General features: G+C 47.9%; 1 protein-coding gene across 1 annotated transcript in view; it reads left to right on the top strand.

The window, feature by feature from the left end:
- The first annotated feature begins 480 nt into the window (after positions 1-480).
- SLC39A11 (solute carrier family 39 member 11) overlaps positions 481-17618 on the top strand; it is a 308764-nt gene continuing 291626 nt past the window's right edge. Inside the window, exons 1-3 of the mRNA XM_069481668.1 lie at positions 481-556; positions 3838-3956; positions 6314-6352. Of these exons, the coding sequence (XP_069337769.1) occupies positions 3849-3956; positions 6314-6352 (147 nt within the window). The 5' untranslated portion in view covers positions 481-556; positions 3838-3848. The remainder of the gene's footprint in view (positions 557-3837; positions 3957-6313; positions 6353-17618) is intronic.

Here is a 17618-nt window from a genome sequence, read left to right as displayed (position 1 = left end):
AAAGGGTGGCCCCAGGACCTGCCAATCAGCAACTCCTACGTCAAAACAGAAAATTCCAGAACCAGAACCCCTGGGGGTCCCAGCGCTCTGTGTCTGACATCCCTCCGTGTGATTCTGATGGGAACTGTGGCTCAAGGGCCATTGACCTAGACAACGAAGCTAATGGTGGTGTCACCGCCCCGCACTCCAAAACATCCTGCTCTGCTGTTCACCCATGTCATTGCACTCGGCTGCTAAAGGTGTAGAAACGTAAGCAACATCAGTGACACTACAAAGCGCTCTTTCGTTGGGTGTCTCTGGCTTCCCCAGGACTGCGGAGGCTTTTGCTTGCAGACCGTTCTGCCCGCCCCGACCTGCTCCTGCGCCTGCAGGAGGCTGTGAACCAGGGAATTTATTCTGGGGGCGGGATTTGCCAGTTGCGGCCGGGAGGGCGGGGCCGGAGGCCGGAGGGACACGTGTGCGGGAGGGAAGCAGGAAGTGACTGCGGGAGCGGAGCCGGCGCGCGAGTGGCAGCGGGGCTGATGGAAGTGCAGTGGGGGCTGGAGAGGGCACCCTAGTGAGTCGGCTTTTCTCTCCTTCAGCGCCTTTGGTTGGGCCCGAGGCCCGGGGTCGGGGGCCACCAGGACAGCTTGGAAGGGGGTGCCCCTGGAGAGACGAGGGGGTTGGAGGAGAAGTTGGAGGCTTTGGCAGGTGGCAGGGGGCGAGGAAGGTGCCGGAGCCCCGCTCTGCCCCTCTCCAGGGTGGGCAGGAGGACAATGCCATGCCTTCCTTTTGCAGTCCTGCCAAGATCTCTTCATTCATTGCTTCGTGGGGGGCGTATGGGGGACCCAGGGCTCCTGGGAGCAGAGGTGGCTGCAATTCCAGCGATCAGAGGCCCCGCCCACTCGCTGTGGGTGTTGGAAGCACCTCTTGAACTTGGTGGGAGTCCGGGTAACCTGCAGCAGGTCTGGGCGGCCAAGATCGTGCATTTCTAATCAGTTACCAGGTCAGCTGGTCTGGGACCACACTTGAGTACGGAGGGATGAGAGAACTTTTCCACTGTCACATCTGCCCAGACCTGAATCCTTCTGCTGGATTCCCCCCTCCCCGTGGAGTCAGGGCGTGTGTGTGCAGTTCCACCAAGGCCCAGGCAGCCCTGGTGCTGCTGTTTCTACTTCTGCAACTTCACTGACACCATGAAGCTGACTCTTGGAAGCAGTGCAACAGGTTTAAAGGGGGAGAAGAAAAGAAAATAAAACAATTCTCTATCAGTCAGCTGGGAACCCCATGTGCTGCCTTAGTGGAGTATGTACAAGTGAAGGGTTTAAAGTTGGAGTGATCAGAGAATGATCCTCTCTCCTGCTAACTAATCAGGGTTTGATGGTATCAACACCCAGCTCAGGGGGAAGTCTGAGTCCCCCTGTGTAAGCTACTTTGGAGATGCGTGTTCCTAAGGTCTTTCTGGTCTACCGGTTAGAGAAAACTTTCTGTCCTCTTGGAATCCTTTGTCAGCTTTGCCAATTCCCCGCAGGCAGGAGAACTCACTTTCTAAGCTCTTGGTCTTGCAGAAGTTGTGCTAGTTTTAGACCAGTGCTTTCCACACTTTAATGTGCATAAGAATACCCTGTGAAATTCCATAAAATGCAGATTCTGATTCAGCAGATCTGGGGTGGGACGGAAGATTCTGCCTTTCCAACTAGCTCCCAGGGTAGGGGGAGGGGTGCAGGGCTGCTGGTTCTTGGACCAGCCTTTGAGCAGTGAGGAGGATTTAAGGCAGCAAATGGAGGAAACTTCCCTAAGGGGTGCTGGGTTTGCACGGCCCACGATCAATGATTGTGCTGCTCCTGTTGAGATGGAAAGGATGGTGGCCTGGGGGGTCTTCCCTCTGGGTCCCTTTTTGTTTTTTCTCAGGGTGCTCAGGTATAAATGGGGACAGGCTTAGAAGAGTTTTCATGTCCCACTAACAACCGGGAACACCCATGAGCTCTTTTCTGTTCACCAGCCCACAAAACCCACTTTAATTTTGGCCTGTTGGCAAATGTAAATTGTTTGCTTACTTCTGTAGCTGTCAAATGCATATTCAAATACAGGGAAAAAAAGATGTTTTTGTTATGACCCGTCTTGGATGATACGTACTAAGACGATGATAGCTATGTGTCTTTCTTTGTAAATACGGTTTGAAATTTTATCCACAAGCAGCTAGAAATAGATGATTGGTGCAATGATCCAGATGGCTTGGTTAAAAAAACAAACAAAAACCACTCTTTTTAGGTTACTTAACAAGATAACGTATGTAAAGTGTGGATTTTAAGAAATGGCTTTTTTTTTTTTCGTTAATTGGTGCAGTCACCATCCTCAGCTCTATTTAGACTATGGGGACCACAGTGTGAACCCAAAGATGCTGTTTATCTCAGAGGTATCCTAGCACAGGCACTGAGCCTGGGCTCACCTGGCTTTGTCTGGGCCCGTAGCCTTTCCTAGGTTTGAACTTGGCTGTGTTGCTGAGCCCCTTGGCGTATGGGCCCTGTCCACCCTGCTGTGGTTTCCTTCCAGGAACAATAGAGGCGGCGTGTTCAGCTCTTGATCTGCAGGCCCAGGGCTGCCGGCTTCTCACAGAGCGCCGGGCCGGTAGGGCTGAGCCCAGCGGGGTCGTGTCCAGCCCTGTGGGTGCTGGAAGGCCGGTGGGGAGCTGAATGAGGCCTTTGAGACGAGGCTCTGGTGTTTGTGTACCCGAACACAGGGCTTTTCAACAAATGGGTTTCCCTGCCTTGTAACTTTCCACAGGGAGAGGTCTGACTCTGTCATTTCAGATCTAGGATTTGAAACGTGTTAAGGTCTAGGGCAGGTTCTTTGGGCTGAAGCAGGGAGAATGGGTCTTCTCTTTCTTTTCTTAGTGGGCAGGGGTGTAACTTCGGCTTCAGCAGCGGGGTGCTGAGCTGGCCAGGGACATCATAGGTCTGTGTCCTTGTCCTTGCTGACTGGCCCGTCCAGGTAAGATGGCCCTTTTCAACCCAGTGAATATTTTTCAGGGGCCAGAAAGCCCTATTTTACAGGGGTGCCAAATGTGACAAAGCATCGAGCAGCTAAGGATATAAAAGATTGAGGAGGCAAAGCCACGCAGAGAAAGATGTGCACTAGGGCAGGGCTGGGGGGACCAGGAAAGCCTTTGTCCTGAAGCCGGCATCAGGCGGGCTACAGGGGATGCTCTGGGTTCTCCTGGCTGGAGATGTGGAAGGCGGGTATTCCAGCAGGGAACTGTATGAACAGGACCATCCGGGGCTTGTCAAAGGTGCCACAAATAACTGGGTTGAGCTGGAGTGTGGGGCTCCTTGATGCAGGGCTTGCAGAGTCGGTGAGGGATCGAAGGTCAGTTGGTGGCATTTACCCTTCAGCAGGCAGGGGGGCTGTTGCAGGTGTGACGGGGAGTTAGCTGGAAGAGCTTTAAGAGCTTCTGAGCTTGCCACCTGTATTTGGAGGTGTCTGAGAACAGACGATGGACCGGAAGTGGATAAAGAGGCCGATTGTGGGGAAGGCTGCATCAGACCCTCCTGAGCCCCCTTCCTCCAGGCTAAATAACCCACACTCTTTGTGTTCTTCCCTTTGAAACCACTTCTCAATGTTGTGACCTCTTTTGTGGGCTCCCCTTGCACCTCTTGAGGTCCCCTTTCAGAGTCAGACGATTTCTGATACCTGGGGGGCTGGGATGGAGACGCCTGACCCACGTGTGGGTGGCTGAGGAGTGCTGGGACGGTGTGACAGAAGGGTGCACGCCACCAACCCAGAGGGAAGCCAGCTCAGGCGTGGGATGTTAGGACACATTGGAACATGCAGCTGACCCTCTCGTTCCTCTGCACGCAGCCGTATCCAGCATGCTCCAAGGCCACAGCTCTGTGTCCCAGGCCTTGCTGGGAACCTTCTTCACCTGGGGGATGACGGCAGCTGGGGCGGCCCTCGTGTTCGTATTCTCTAGTGGACAGGTGAGTTGCCCTGCTTCGGTTCTGGAAGTTCGTGGGGACTCTTGTGGCAAGCTCTGAAACCAACCCTCTCTGTAGAGCAGGTTTGGAGACTCTTGGATTCCCCTGGCCACTCCTCTAGGTGGGGGGTGGTGGGGTTTGTTCGCTGTCTTCTTCTTTTCTCCCCCTCTCCCTGCCGGGCCTGGAGAACAGGTGTCTGCCCTCTGCAGACACGCTCATGCGTCTTCTTTTCCCCTCCTGACTCTTGACAGCCTGACTCGAGGGGGATGGGAAGTGAGAAGTCCAGCTCTGGAGTCTCCTTTAGCCCGCTGCCTGATTTCTGCCTTCCGTTTAATTTCTTTCAGCCCTGGAGCAGGTGGTATATCCATGACTGAAGAACATTAGGTTTCAGGTGTGACTGTCCTCCCCCGTGGCCTCGAGTTAGCTGGGAGGACTGAAGAGACCCTGGGGGGAGGAAGACTTTCCGTGCCCTTTCTCCTTTCCTCATCTCCCGGACGTTTCATCCCCCCCTTGGGATGAGTACAGACAGACCCATCTTCCTGGCCCCCTGCAGACGCCCATGCCCCCCCATCCTCCACGTGTCCTGCTCACACCCCCAGTGCCCTCACTCACTCTCATGCCCCCCATGCCCTAGACCTCCCACATCTCTCCCTCCACCATACGCCAAACCCCATCCCTACACCCCTCCTCTATGCTGCACACACACTCCCACACCTGCACACTCCCTCTCCCCACACCCCTGCACAGCCCACACCCACCTCCTATGCCTGAAATACACTTCTTCCCTCCAACCCAGACCCCCTCAGTCATGGCCCAGAGCTGTCCATGGCTGTCTTGATGAAAGCAGTCTCTGCATTGTGCGGCTTGGCAGCCGTAGGAATTGCGGGAGAGCTGGAAAGGAAAACGTGTCTAGGAAGTTGGTGAGTCGGGCGCTCTGGTGCTAGAGACCAGTACGGCAAGTCTTGGTCTCTGCGATAGGATCCCCACTCCGCGCTGCCCTGGCCCTCCCCACCCCGGGGGAAGCTGGAGCCATGGATCAGAGACCTGGAACTCAGAACAATCTGGAATTACAGGTTACCTGGAATCTAGCTATACAGCCTAGAGAAGTCAGATACACAGAGACAGAACGTAGAATGGGGGTGGCCAGAGGCTGGGGGAGGGAGGAATGAGTTGTGCGTGTGCAGTGGGTTTGGGTTTTGCAAAGGGAAAGGGTTCTGTGGACCGTGGCTTCTTTCACGTCACACGGCATCCTCGGGGGCCCATCTGTGTTGTAGCATGTGCCGGGATTTCCTTCCTTTTTAAGACTGAAGACTATGCCATTGTGTGTAAATGCCACTTTTTAAAATCCACTCACTATCAATGGACACCAAATAATCTTTGTATTGAAAAGATGTATGTATTTAGAAAAGTGTGCATTTTGTAAGTGGACAGCTTGATAATTTTTCATAAATGGCTATGAAACTAGTGTCCAGATCAAGACACAGGACGGTGCCAGCCCCCCACGGCCCCCCAGGCTGTCCCTAGTCACTACCCCCGCCCCGACCCTCCACCCCTGTGGTAGTCCCCTCCCAGTCTCTCACTGCCTGAGAGTTTGCCTTGTTTTTGTGCTTTATTTAGACAGAGTAATCACATAGCATGTACTGTTCTGCGTCTGGCTGATTTCACCCTATTAATTGTCCAGTATGTTTAATGCCCCTGCCTGTTCGTGAGATAGATGTATGTACTCTGTGTGTGCGTGCATGCGTGTGTTCTCATTGCCATGCAGTATTCTGTTGTGTGAATACATCTTAGCTGATACATCCATTCTACTGTGGGGAGAACTTGGGTGCTTTCTAGCTTTCGGCGCTCACACATTGTGCTGCTGAACATTTTTGCACACGATTGGTGACTCCGAGTATGCGTTTCTGTTCTGGAATCGCACAGAAGTGGCACGCACAGCATCACAGCTCGCTGGTGCTGCCAGATCGTTTCCCAAAGTGGTGGTGGCAGCTTGCACCCCACTCCTGTGACGGTTTGGATTTTTCCACCTGCTCCTCACCTATGCCTGGTAATTTCCATCTTTTAGGACATCTACTTACCAAAGGTTTATTGTTGTAGTAATAATTCACAGGGAGAGCTGAGTATGAGATAGCACATGGGCTAATGCAAGCCGTGCACTTCTCGAAAGAACACTTCTGATTGGCTGTAGGGTGGATGGAAAGTTTTAAATTTTTTTCCCCCGGTTCTTGGCCCATTGTATAAATTCAGGAGTTCACGAGCTCAGGAGTGGGCCAGTCTACATTTGTGTGGCTCTCTTGGGCGTTATGGTTTCTTCTTGTCCTGGGAAATGCCATCTTACTGTTCCTTGTTTTCATTTTCAGAGGCGGATCTTAGATGGAAGTCTTGGCTTTGCTGCAGGGGTAAGTAGCGTGTAGAAGGAGAAATATAAATGGCGACATGTTTATTCTGACATTTCTCTGCCATGGGCAATCTCCAGTCTGTCCCCGTGTGACCTAGACGCATCTCTGTGTCCCCCAGGTGCAAACGGCTCTCTCTTATCACCTACCATATTGAATTCCCCGCTTATCAAATGCCTCTGTTCCTCCTTAGACAGGGAAGGAGGTGTGTGGGGCAGCTGCCTCAGGACTTGTAAAATAAGATAATATTCAGTAAGTGTCTAGCATGGGCCTAGCTTAATACGTGGTTGGCACTAACTAAGTACTCTCTTTCTCCTCCCATTCCCCGTTAAAAGACCTTTTATCATAGACATTTTTAAACATGTGAAAAAGTGGAGTGAATCCTCTGAGCTGCATCCCAGGCACCCGTCACTCAACTTCAGTCATTGACATTTTGCTAATCTCATTTTATCTGTCTTCCCCCAGCCTTCTTGGGAGGTTAGAATAGTTTGTAAAAGCAAATGCCAGACATCATGTAATTTCACCTGTGAATTCAATGCATATCTCTAACTGAGTGACTTTTTTTTTAAAAAAACATAATCACCGTGCCGTTATCATACCTACCAAAATTAACAATAATTCCTTATTATAATCTAACACCCAATCCATATTCAGATTCCCTCCATCTTTTCAAAGATATCTTCTAAGATTGTTTTGATAGAATTAGGATCCAAACAAGATTTTTACACTGAATTTGTTTTTTATATCTTTTAAGTCTCTTTAACAAGTACATTTTTTTTCCACACTAGTAATTTGTTGGAGAAACTGGGTCATTTGTCTCTAGACTGTTCTATATCCTGAACTTGGCTGATTGCTTCCTTGTGTTGTTGTGTAACGTGTTCCTCAGTTTCCTGTATCTCCTGTGAGCTGGGAGTTAGACCTAGCGTCTTCATTAATTCAGATTCCATTTGTTTAGGCATGACTACATCGTAGTGCTGTGTATTCCAATTGCATCAGCCATATCAAAAGGCATATAATATGTCGTTTTCCCTTTTAGTTGATCGGAGTTTCATTCCTTTCGCTTGCTTTTATAGTGCTGTGATCTGGAAAAACAGCCTCCCAGAGGCCGTGTCAGTCAGGAGCTCTCACTGGGGCCCGTGTTCCTCAAAGAGCACAGGGAGACTTTCCTATACGCAGGTGCACAGAGAGTGTTAACAAAGTCAGTTTCCAGGTGCTCAGCTTCTGTATCCTCCCTCCAATACTGCTCTGCCCGAGAATGCCCTGGAGCCAGCTCTCCTGTCTTTGCCCAGTTTTCCTCTCCCACCTGACTCAAGAGAGACACACCCTTGCCTTGTGACCTTGTCCCTGGGTAGCAGAATCTGCAGGCGTTCACAGAGGGACTCTTGGAACGTTGGTGCTGATGTGGAGGAAGTGAAGGGTTCCCATCGCTCATCACTGGGCAGAAATCCTTTAGCAATTCAGCCACTGTCCTGTTCTTTGAAGGTGGATCTGATTGAATTGCCAGCAGAGAGGGCCTTAAAAGTAATTTTCTTTGATGGACCACTCTGGGATTTTGGGCCTGTAACTTGAAAAGAGTTCACAGAACAGAATGACAGTATTATAACCCATCTTCCCCTGCATCTTCTCATTTACACGAACACATTTTCTCTTTGCTTATGTTACATAAAAGAAGAAAGAAACCGAAGAAAAATAGAAATAAAATTGATGCTTAACTCTGTCTTATTCTAGCAATGACTGCTCAATAATTACCCACAGATACATGAATGAATTGAAACAACAAGAATAAAGCCCCATCTACTAACATATGCATTTCCAAGAATATTTTACTTTTTAATGTTTAATAATCATAAAACAGTGTGTTATATTTTGTTATGAATCTCTTCCCTATTACTAATAGTTATCATTGCTCCAGCCAGGAAATTGTTATTTAAGCACTTAGAGCCCTAGGCTCACAGGAAATTTTTAAAAATTACACTGAAATGCATATAGATATTTATATGGCAGGGGAGTATGATAAAGAAATCAATAATAGATTTTCTAGCATAAAATATAAGTTGCTTCAGGATGAAATTCTGTGGGGAAATGGAATTGAAATACAAATCAAAGAGAAAAAAGCAATGATGTAGTTTTTTAGCTTTTGAAGAAGAGTTTGCTCATGGCGCATTTTTGTGTGTATAGAATATAACACAAGAGCAGAAAAGTGCATAAAACAAAGATACACAGGTTAGTTTATATATTATATTTTTTAAGTGGATAATCATGGGAATAAAATCTCTATGCTCTTTAGATCCTGGTAGATTTGCTTAAAAGACTGATGAAACTGCTTTATTTAAATCAATCTCTCTCTCTCTCTCTCTCTCTCTCATCTTTATGAGCCAGAAATGACAGCTTCTGCAAGTATTTATTTATTTTTAAAAAATAACTAAACTCTATTAATTAAAACATTGATATAGTCTAAGTAAACTGGTATCAGTGTGATATGATAATTTAAACATGAATCCTACACATTCTGCAACTATTTGGACTGAAGATGAAAACATTTGAAATGCCAACTTACAAATGAGTGAGGGAGTACCTAGTTTTTCCAAAATACTTTTTTTTTTAATTAAAAAAAATTTTTTTTCTTTTTCTTGGGTAAGTTTTTCAAAATTCTTACAGAAGTACACCAATACAAAGTTTGAAGAACTCTGTTCTATACTTTCTTACACCTTTGACCAGGCATTTGGCTGTCTTGCTCTAGTTTCATTTTTCAAGTCAAGAGCTGTTGCAAGATTCATGCAGCAAAAGACAAAAATAAAAATAAAGCAAGAAAGGACACAAACAAAATGAGATACAGTGTAGTAAGTCATCAGGACATGTAACAGTGAATTTTGGAACATTAAAACATGAAGATTTAAGATGTAATTTCCTGAAGAAAACAAATCATGAGACCAGTGCATTATGTATGAAGACCTAAAATAAAATAGTTTTACTTCTGATTTTTAAAGTAGTCCATAGACAAAAAGAGATTCTAAAAGTTATATATGTGTATTTATCAGAAAAGAATTATTTAGTCTTCTAGGGTTTCCCTTGAGTATCAGTTAGTTGCACAAAGGAACTGCCGTGGGTCCCCAGATACAGGGAGAAAAGTAAGAGCATGATGTGGGACACAGTGGGGACTCAAACTCAGGGAATTTCAATGGCACTGATGACTAGAAGTAGATTCTCGCACACACGTCCCCAAACCAGGGAAAGGCAGTATAGGCCAGAAGGCCTGAGCAGTAACAATTATTTGTACTTATCATGGAATAAATTATATTTAATGTAGCCACCTTATTGGCTGGGGCAGTGGTTCTGAACCCAGAGCAGTTTTGCCCCGCAGGAGACATGTGGCATGCTGGGTTGTCATAAGGGGTCTCTAGTGGGCAGAGGCCGGGGTGCTGTGACACATCTCTGAGGCACAGGATAGAATGCATCACAACCACGAGGACTTCTCCAGCCACAGCGTCAGCAGTGCCAAGACTGTGAAAGCCCGGTCTAGAGCATTTGGTCTGTCATCTCTACTTAGTAGAAAGTGAAAAAATTCAGATGTAAAGTTACCAAAAAGATAGAGAGAGACCTCTCCCCTTTGCCTCTCATAGGTCACTACCGTCAGCCTTGAGTGCATATCCTTGGAGAAATTTTATTATGCACATGCAGAGTGTCAGGTCAGTCAAATGTGCCGTAGTGCTTGGAGTCCATCCCTAAAGGCTTTGCCTTCTCAACCCGGCTCCGAGATGCTTTGAATGATTATCTCAAAAACGACAAAAGTGGCTGTGAGACAGTTGACCATGGTCCCATGGTACCTTGCACTGATGTCTACACAGCACTTGTAACATGTTTTTTACAGTCGTGCATACATTTATGTGCATGTTGTATATCTCTATTATAGTGCTGCATTGACATATTTATACTATATATACTTGCTCACCAAAATGGGTGTTTCTGTGAGACAGATTCCTGGGACCAAGGACTTGTGTATTTTAAATATGCTTAGCAATATATTTCACAGGTTGTTTTTTCTCATTAGCGGGGCCTTGGAAGGGTTAATCATTTATTAAATGACTCCTCTTGGAATTTATTTGTCTGTTTTTCTCCTGACTCCTTAAATCACTCTCCAGTCATCATTGTCTTTCTCTCCTCTATACCTGTGTCTGGCCTTGATTTTTTTGCCTGAGGCATGAACTTAATAGGGAGAACTGTTGCCATTAAAAATACAAAGGATAGTCATTACTCTTATTTAGAATCCTAGAGTAATACGACTTTAAAGCTAGAATAGATTTTGGGTGATTATAATACCTAATATTTATTGAGTTCTTACTACATTATACAAGGTGCTCTACCAAGCACTTTACCTAGATTGTCTAATTTAATTTTCATAGTAACAACTCTATGAGGTATATACCAGGTACTAACATTTACCTCCAGGTTTCAGGCACAGTGAGTTTAAATAAATTGTTTGGTATCACATCCTGAGCAGAGCTGGGATTTAAAACACAGTTTGATGGTAGAGCTCCCACTCTTAAGCCATAATGCCTCCTAGCTGATGTCTGGTCAGTTGCTTACAGACAAGAAACAAGTCCAGGGAGAATAAATGACTTATTGAGAATCGAAAATTGCTAGATAGTGGCAGAGCTAGGACCAAACCCAGACGAGAAGTCAGGGGCTCCCAGTATTTAGCTGTGTGACCTTGGGCAAGCTCCTTGGTCTTCCTGGACCTCAGCTGGTTCTGCTGAGAAATGAGGCGTGGATAGTTCCCTGAGAGCTTCTTGGCTCTGCGTATTTGAAAGGTTGAGTTGCAGCACAGTTAGCGCGTATCTTTTTGTCGTATGACAGATGTGAAGTGTCTCAGTTAGATTTTGGCGCACCTACTCAGGGATGTGGTTCAAGGGCAAAATTAAATATGTAATTGAGTATCTTTTCATGGAGTGAGAAAGTAGTCATGGTCCCAAAAGATGTCTGGATGAATTTGGAATGGCTGAAACATTGAGGATCACCATTTTCATTTTCTTTGCATGGATCTGATGTGTCCCTTTGGTGAGGCTCGAACCACCTAGGAACCTCTACATCAGTGCACGTTCTCTCCTGAGGAGGAAGCACTATTGGCGTAAATATGACTGTGAAACAGCAGAAGAGAAAGACAGCCTGCCAACTGGGAAGCTTACTCCTAGGCATGAAAAGGCAATTTAATATCTATTATTTTATCCCACAGAGGGTTGTTTTCTTACGAAAGATATGATTTTTTTTTTTTAAAGCGATTTTGGCCAAGGCTGCTTTTGTGCAGCAAGTGATGAATACTGTTTTTTTTTTTTTTCCAAATAACTAGCTCCCTGTTGGAAGTTAACAGTGCTCTCCAGCGATGGCCTCTGAGTCTGGAGGAATGTTGGTGACCAGCTGTTCTCCATCCCCGTAGAGAACTGGATGGAAAGAAATGGACTTAAATTGTAGCGTGAAGCCAGGGAGGAGATTTCAGCCAGGGCCCCTGGAAAGGTTTATTCCAGAGTAAATATGAGAGAGGGAAAGTACAGGGCAGGGAGCAGTCATTGAATTGGGTCTTTAGAAATCCCAGCTTCTACACTACCGGCTTGGCAGATCCTTGATTGAGAAATAATGATTGCTGCTACCTTTTTTCCTCTTACCGCCTGAGAGGTAGGGAGGCTTGATATGTCTCCACGGAGAGTTTTCATACAATTGGAGTGTGAGGTCTGTTGGACCGCACCGAAATGGGCAGGGCCACAGCCGGAGGACCGCACAGCCAGGTGGAAGGAGTGGGCTCCTGGGCTCTGCCGAGGCCCCTGCAAAGATCACTGTTGTCTGTCACTCTGAGCTGCCCTTTTCCTCTTTCTGAGGCTGAGAGAAACTGCCCTGGGATGACCTCCCAGGGAGGAGGGAGAGAGCTAGAGAATGCTCAGACCAGAGCAGATCGCATCCCTGGCATGACTCAGACTGGACAGATTGCCTGGAAGTTTCAGAACAGTTGTCCATTGTGGAGCTGTTTAAGGCTTTGGGGAGCTGGGGAGCCCCAAGGCCTCCTGGATTCTACTCTTTGCAGGTTTTCTTGTTCTGCACTGGGATGCAATGACCAGGGAGGTGGCCTGTGTCTATCTTAGGGCTAAGGCTGCCCTTTAGGGCACTCAGCAAAGAGGTGAGGGGGTGTGTCAGGGTTGGCTTGGTAGGGCTTTGGGCTGCCTACCCCAGGGGTCCCATGTGATAGGCCGGGGGTGGCACAGTGTGTGCAGAGGATGTGGGGGGAGGGCGGGGTGTCCTTCACTAACCATTATTCCTAGCCTGGTTCCAGGGTCTGTGGCAGAGTTGTAATGGGGCCCCTGTCCCTTCTGTCATGTTGCTTCCTGTGTAGCGACGCTGTAAGACACTGACACTTACTTCAAACTCATAGTTGTGTGATGAGGCGTTTGGCATTTTATTTTTAAAGATCCCGAATGGTCAGTTTCCAGTGGGAATACCACTGTGTTTCAGCTAAGGGGGAAGTTCTCAAACCTTGCCCGGCTTGGACAGGAGACTTTGGGGAGACAAGCCTGACTTTTGGCCGGAGGCTCCCGGCCCCCAAACACAAGTTCTGGGCTCGTGGGCGCTGCGATGACAGCTCTGTCCCCTCATCCTGTGCAACGTGTGCCAGCAAGGTGGGGCCCTTCCTTGCCCCTGCTGCATGGCTCCTGATCCCACGCTGGGAGGAGATAAGGTCTTGCTGCAAGAAGGGGGTGGCAAGGTAAGGAAGAAAGAAAGGAGAAAGGGAAGAAAACAGGAAGGAGACCGATTATTATTACTGTTATTATTGTATTCTTTCTTTTCAATTTCATGCTTCAGATCTCCAATGTCGTTATGAACTGTGGGGGAGGAAATGACACATGTTACCTACCTTCTCGGTACAGTGATGGGGAGTCGCCGCGTTTGTCTTGGGGGAAGAACCCACATGCAGGCCGCTGCCCTGTTGAGCATCCGGGGTGGTGTGACCCTGAGGCCTGCCCAGAGCCCCTGAACAGTCACCTGTCTTCCCTTCCTCTTCCCGTCTTCTCCCTGCTCCCTCCCCACGTTCATACTCAGGCTGCATGAGTGCATGGCCGCACCCCTGCCTCCCGTTCCTACCCTCTGCCTTTCCTTGCAGGCCCGGGCCACCGTGTAGATAGGGCCAGAGCATTCTTCTTGGAGGTAGCTGCCTCTTTGTTTGGGGCATCCTTCCCTGTTCTCGTGAAGGAGAAGATGGGACTGTGTGGTGCGTGGTGAGCAGGTTAAAAAGGGCCTAGAGATCCAGTTTAAATAGTCAGATGTGAGTGCTCTGAAGTCACAGTGACTCTTACACGTTTCTCTGCAGGCACAGGTGGATTTTTTTTAATAAAAAAAAAATTTGTTTTTAGAGACAGCGTCTCGCTCTGTTGCCCAGGCTGGAGTGCAGTGGCACAAGCACAGCTCACTGTAGCCTTGAACTCCTGGCTTTAAGTGATCCTCCCGCCTCGGCCTCTCAAAGTGCTGGGATCATAGGTGTGAGCCACCAGGTCTGGCTTAGGTAGATTTTTATTCCTTTAGGGCAATGGGGTCATTTTTCATTCATTCATTTAGCATTTATTGAGAACCTGCTCTATTCCAACCACTGTGCCAACTGCTGAGGGTTTGGAGAAGTGATAGGAGATGGTCTGTGTCCGTAAGGAACTTGGGACCCAGTGGAGAGGTGGGCAAACTACACTGGGTCTAAATCCAGCCTGTTGCCTGTTTCTGTAAATAAAGATTTACTGCAACACAACCGTGCCCATTTGCTGACATACCGTGCACGGCTGCTTTCGCACTACAGTGGCATAGCTGAGTAGCTGCAGTAGGACTACATGGCCTGCAAAGCCTAAAATACTTACTATCTGGCCCTTTATAGAAGAATTCTGCCAGCCCCTGATGCAGCGTTTATGGCAAGGTTTTCTGAGGCCTGGTGGCATCGAACAGCCTGAGCAAGAACCATCGGGACCACAGCTCTGTGCTGGAGGAATGCACTCTGAAATGTCTGGTGTTCCCAACTGGGTGATTTCTTGGGGGACACCTGGCTTTGTGGAGGACCCTCCCAAAAAAGGGGCCTGGCCTTTGCTCATGAAGCAATGCTACATACAGCTCCTGCTTTGCTGGACTGGGCCTTTGAAGAATCTTCAGGAGACGGCTTCGCAGCGAAGCAGGATGAATTATGTGGATGCTTTTGCTCCATTTTCCTTGTCACATAAGACACAGTGTTTCAAGACAGATGGCCAAGGGCAAAAGTGTGCAACTTGAGATTGTGAAAGAAAACTCGGTTTCCCAGCTCCAACCACACTCAAATTTGTAACTGCCATTAGCATCTGTGGTCTCGCAGAGTGAGCTAACTCGGCCTAACGTCCTTGGCAGTTCAGTCCCAGGCTCTCTGTGGCTTTGGAGAAGTTTTCTTCATTCTGTTGCTGTGGTTCTCCACCCTGCCTGCATGTTAGAATCACCTGGAGAGCTAAAAAAAAACAAAAACAAAAACAAAAATACAGTGTCCTGGATACACCTGCGCTAACTACATCAGAATCTCTGGAAGAGGTGGCTAGAGGAGCGGGATGAGGCACCTGTAGTTTTTAGAGAGCCCTAGGTCAGAGGTCCCCAACCTTTTTGCCACCAGGGACCATTTTTCATGGAAGACAATTTTTCCATGGACTGGTCAGGGGGGATGGTTTCAGGATGATTCAAGCACATTACATTTATTGTGCACTTTATTTCTATCATTATTATGTTGTAATATATAGTGAAACAATTATGCAAGTCACCATAGGTTGGGGACCCCTGCCCTAGGTGATTGCAATGTGTAACTGAAGCTGATTACCCCCATTCTAAGGGGGGGGGGGTCATGGTTTAATGAAGGGTGAGCTGTGTTTGGAAAAAGCAGACTCCCTTCACAGGCTGCATGTAGCTGTGAGGCTAAGAATCCATCTGAGCCAATACTTAGGGTTGCGTGATGGTCAGAGGAGCACCGGTTGGGGAGGATGGGGCCTAGGAACATGGGCGGGGAAGCCCAGGAGGAGGCTGCTGTCTTTGGTCTCCGCCTGCAGTCCCGTGTGCAGCAGGCTCCTGTGCCAGTCCACCACCACGTCCTTGACAGTCTTCTCGGCTCCCAAGACTGGTTGATCTTGATACCACCCTGGGGTGGGGGAAGTTGTCATACTCTCAGGGTCATTTTCCAGTTAGTTCCCAGCCATCACCTGGTAACTCAGGCTCTTCCTTGGGGCTCCTTGGCTCTTGCAAAAGAAAGATGAAGGGCAGGGTCTTTACTGCTTGGAAAGCTTGAGTTTGAGTTTGAATTTTCACTTGATGCCCAGTCCTTGTTGGATCACATACTATGACTGAAAAAAAATCTCAGGTCTGGCAGGGACTTGGGGGAGGCATCCCCAGCAGCCCTCTGCCACCAGACAGGACAGTGCTTCATTGAATCCAGACAGATGGTAGGAGTATAGATTGTTCTCAGGGACTTTTTTGAAGCGAGACTTTATGCTTTTTTTTGTAACCTAATTGAGTGTTTAGCTAGCTTGTTAGAAACTTATCTGATCTAAATGTCTTCTGCTGCAATTTAAATAATAGAGAGCTGCTGACATCATTTTTCTTCTGCATCTTAGTACCCATCATCTGAAAAAGCATTTATGGAGTGTTAGTGCTTTTGAAAGATACTATTATTGAGAGCAAGGGATCAAGGTTAATATTGGTTAAGTTTTGTCCTTTAGCCTTCGCATGTCAAGACCAAATCTATACACATTATTAATGCAAGTGCTTTGTAGGAGGGCTGCTGTAGGATTGCATATTGCTTTTGAGCGGTGGCTTGCTCACAAGAGGGGAGAAGAGCCAGTAATCAAAGCTTTGTCAAGGGCCTGTGTAATTTTAGAGATGGCCCAAACGTGTTCTGTTTGCTGAGTAACCATTTGTTTTCTTCCTTGGAGAACAGCTGCTCAGAACTTGGGAGCAGGGAGAGAGAGAACTGTCCTCAGGCCAATCCATCCACCATTTACTGAGGCAAGACTTTGTGGGAGAGGATGCAGAGATGCAAGATATAATGCATCTCTGCAAGGGGCTCAAAGTCTGCTGGGGAGAGAAGTCACGTTCACCTGTAATCATGAGCCAGGTCAGCATGGGTGTTAAGAAGGTAATGAGCAAAAGGTGCCAGGAAGCAGAGACAGGGAGGTTACTTGTAGTTGGGGAATTAGGATGTGTTTCTGGATGAGCTCAGGTGGGACGGATAAGTTGAATTTTGAACAGGTGGGGATGGGTAGGGCATAGGGGAAGGCAATAAGCTAAAAGGCGGAGGGAACAGCAAATTGGAAGCACGGGAGTGGAAGCCACGAGGCAGTTGGAGGCACGGCGATTGGTGTGCTTGGGCGGTGATACCGGAGGGGTGAGTTGGGGCCTGGACGTGATCAACCTGGGGTTCTGTAGAAAGAATTTATGCTTTGTTCTCTAGATTGATGGGGAGTCCCTGGAGGGTTTTGAGCAGGGGACAGGGGCAGAGCTGTGCTTTCAGGAAATCCATTCTCTTGATAGCAGATAGCTCCGCCATAGCGAACAGGCAGGGGGAGGCTGGCAGTTGAGAGGTAGAGTGGAGGCTCTTGCATTTAGGGGAAAGGTAATAATGAGGCTTTGACCTTGGGCAGAGGAGATAGGAAGTGAGAGAGCAAAGGACAGTCCTGCTGGAGACCCCAGAGGACTTGGGAGTTCTTGGTGAAAGTAGCTAAAGAGCTTCAAGCCTACAACGAGAACGAGGTACCTGGGGCCCCTTTCCCTGGGCTGTTAGAGTTTGGCATCACTGCCCTGCCTTATGGCCTGAGGGGGACTGTAGCAGAAGTGGGGAGGGAGGGTCTCGTAGGCTTACATCAGGTCTTTCTCATTTGAGTGACTTTGTACTTTGGAATCTGCGTGTGCTGGGGTGGTCTCCATGGCAACCAGACACCTATAGCTAGTTGTCCTGATAGTGATGTTTCCTGTTGCTTTGCTTTTGGTGATCTGTGTCCATTAGATTTGACTGACAGTAACTGAGACCTGAAAAATAGTGGCTTTAACAAGAAAGATCCCTCTTCTATAGAAGAAATCCAGAGACCATGACTGGGCAAGTAAGTCTATGGAGTCAGCAGGGATCTAGACTCCTCTTTTGCTGACTGCTTTGCCCAAGAGGGCATCCTTTGATCTTTCTGTCCCAAGGTAGCTGCTAGAGCTCAAGTCATCACATCTACCTTCCAGGCAGCAACATGGCAGGAGAGAGGTA

The sequence above is a fragment of the Eulemur rufifrons genome, chromosome 9 (genome assembly GCF_041146395.1).
Source record: "Eulemur rufifrons isolate Redbay chromosome 9, OSU_ERuf_1, whole genome shotgun sequence".
NCBI lineage: Eukaryota > Metazoa > Chordata > Mammalia > Primates > Lemuridae > Eulemur > Eulemur rufifrons.
This window is presented reverse-complemented; position numbering and strand designations above follow the sequence as displayed.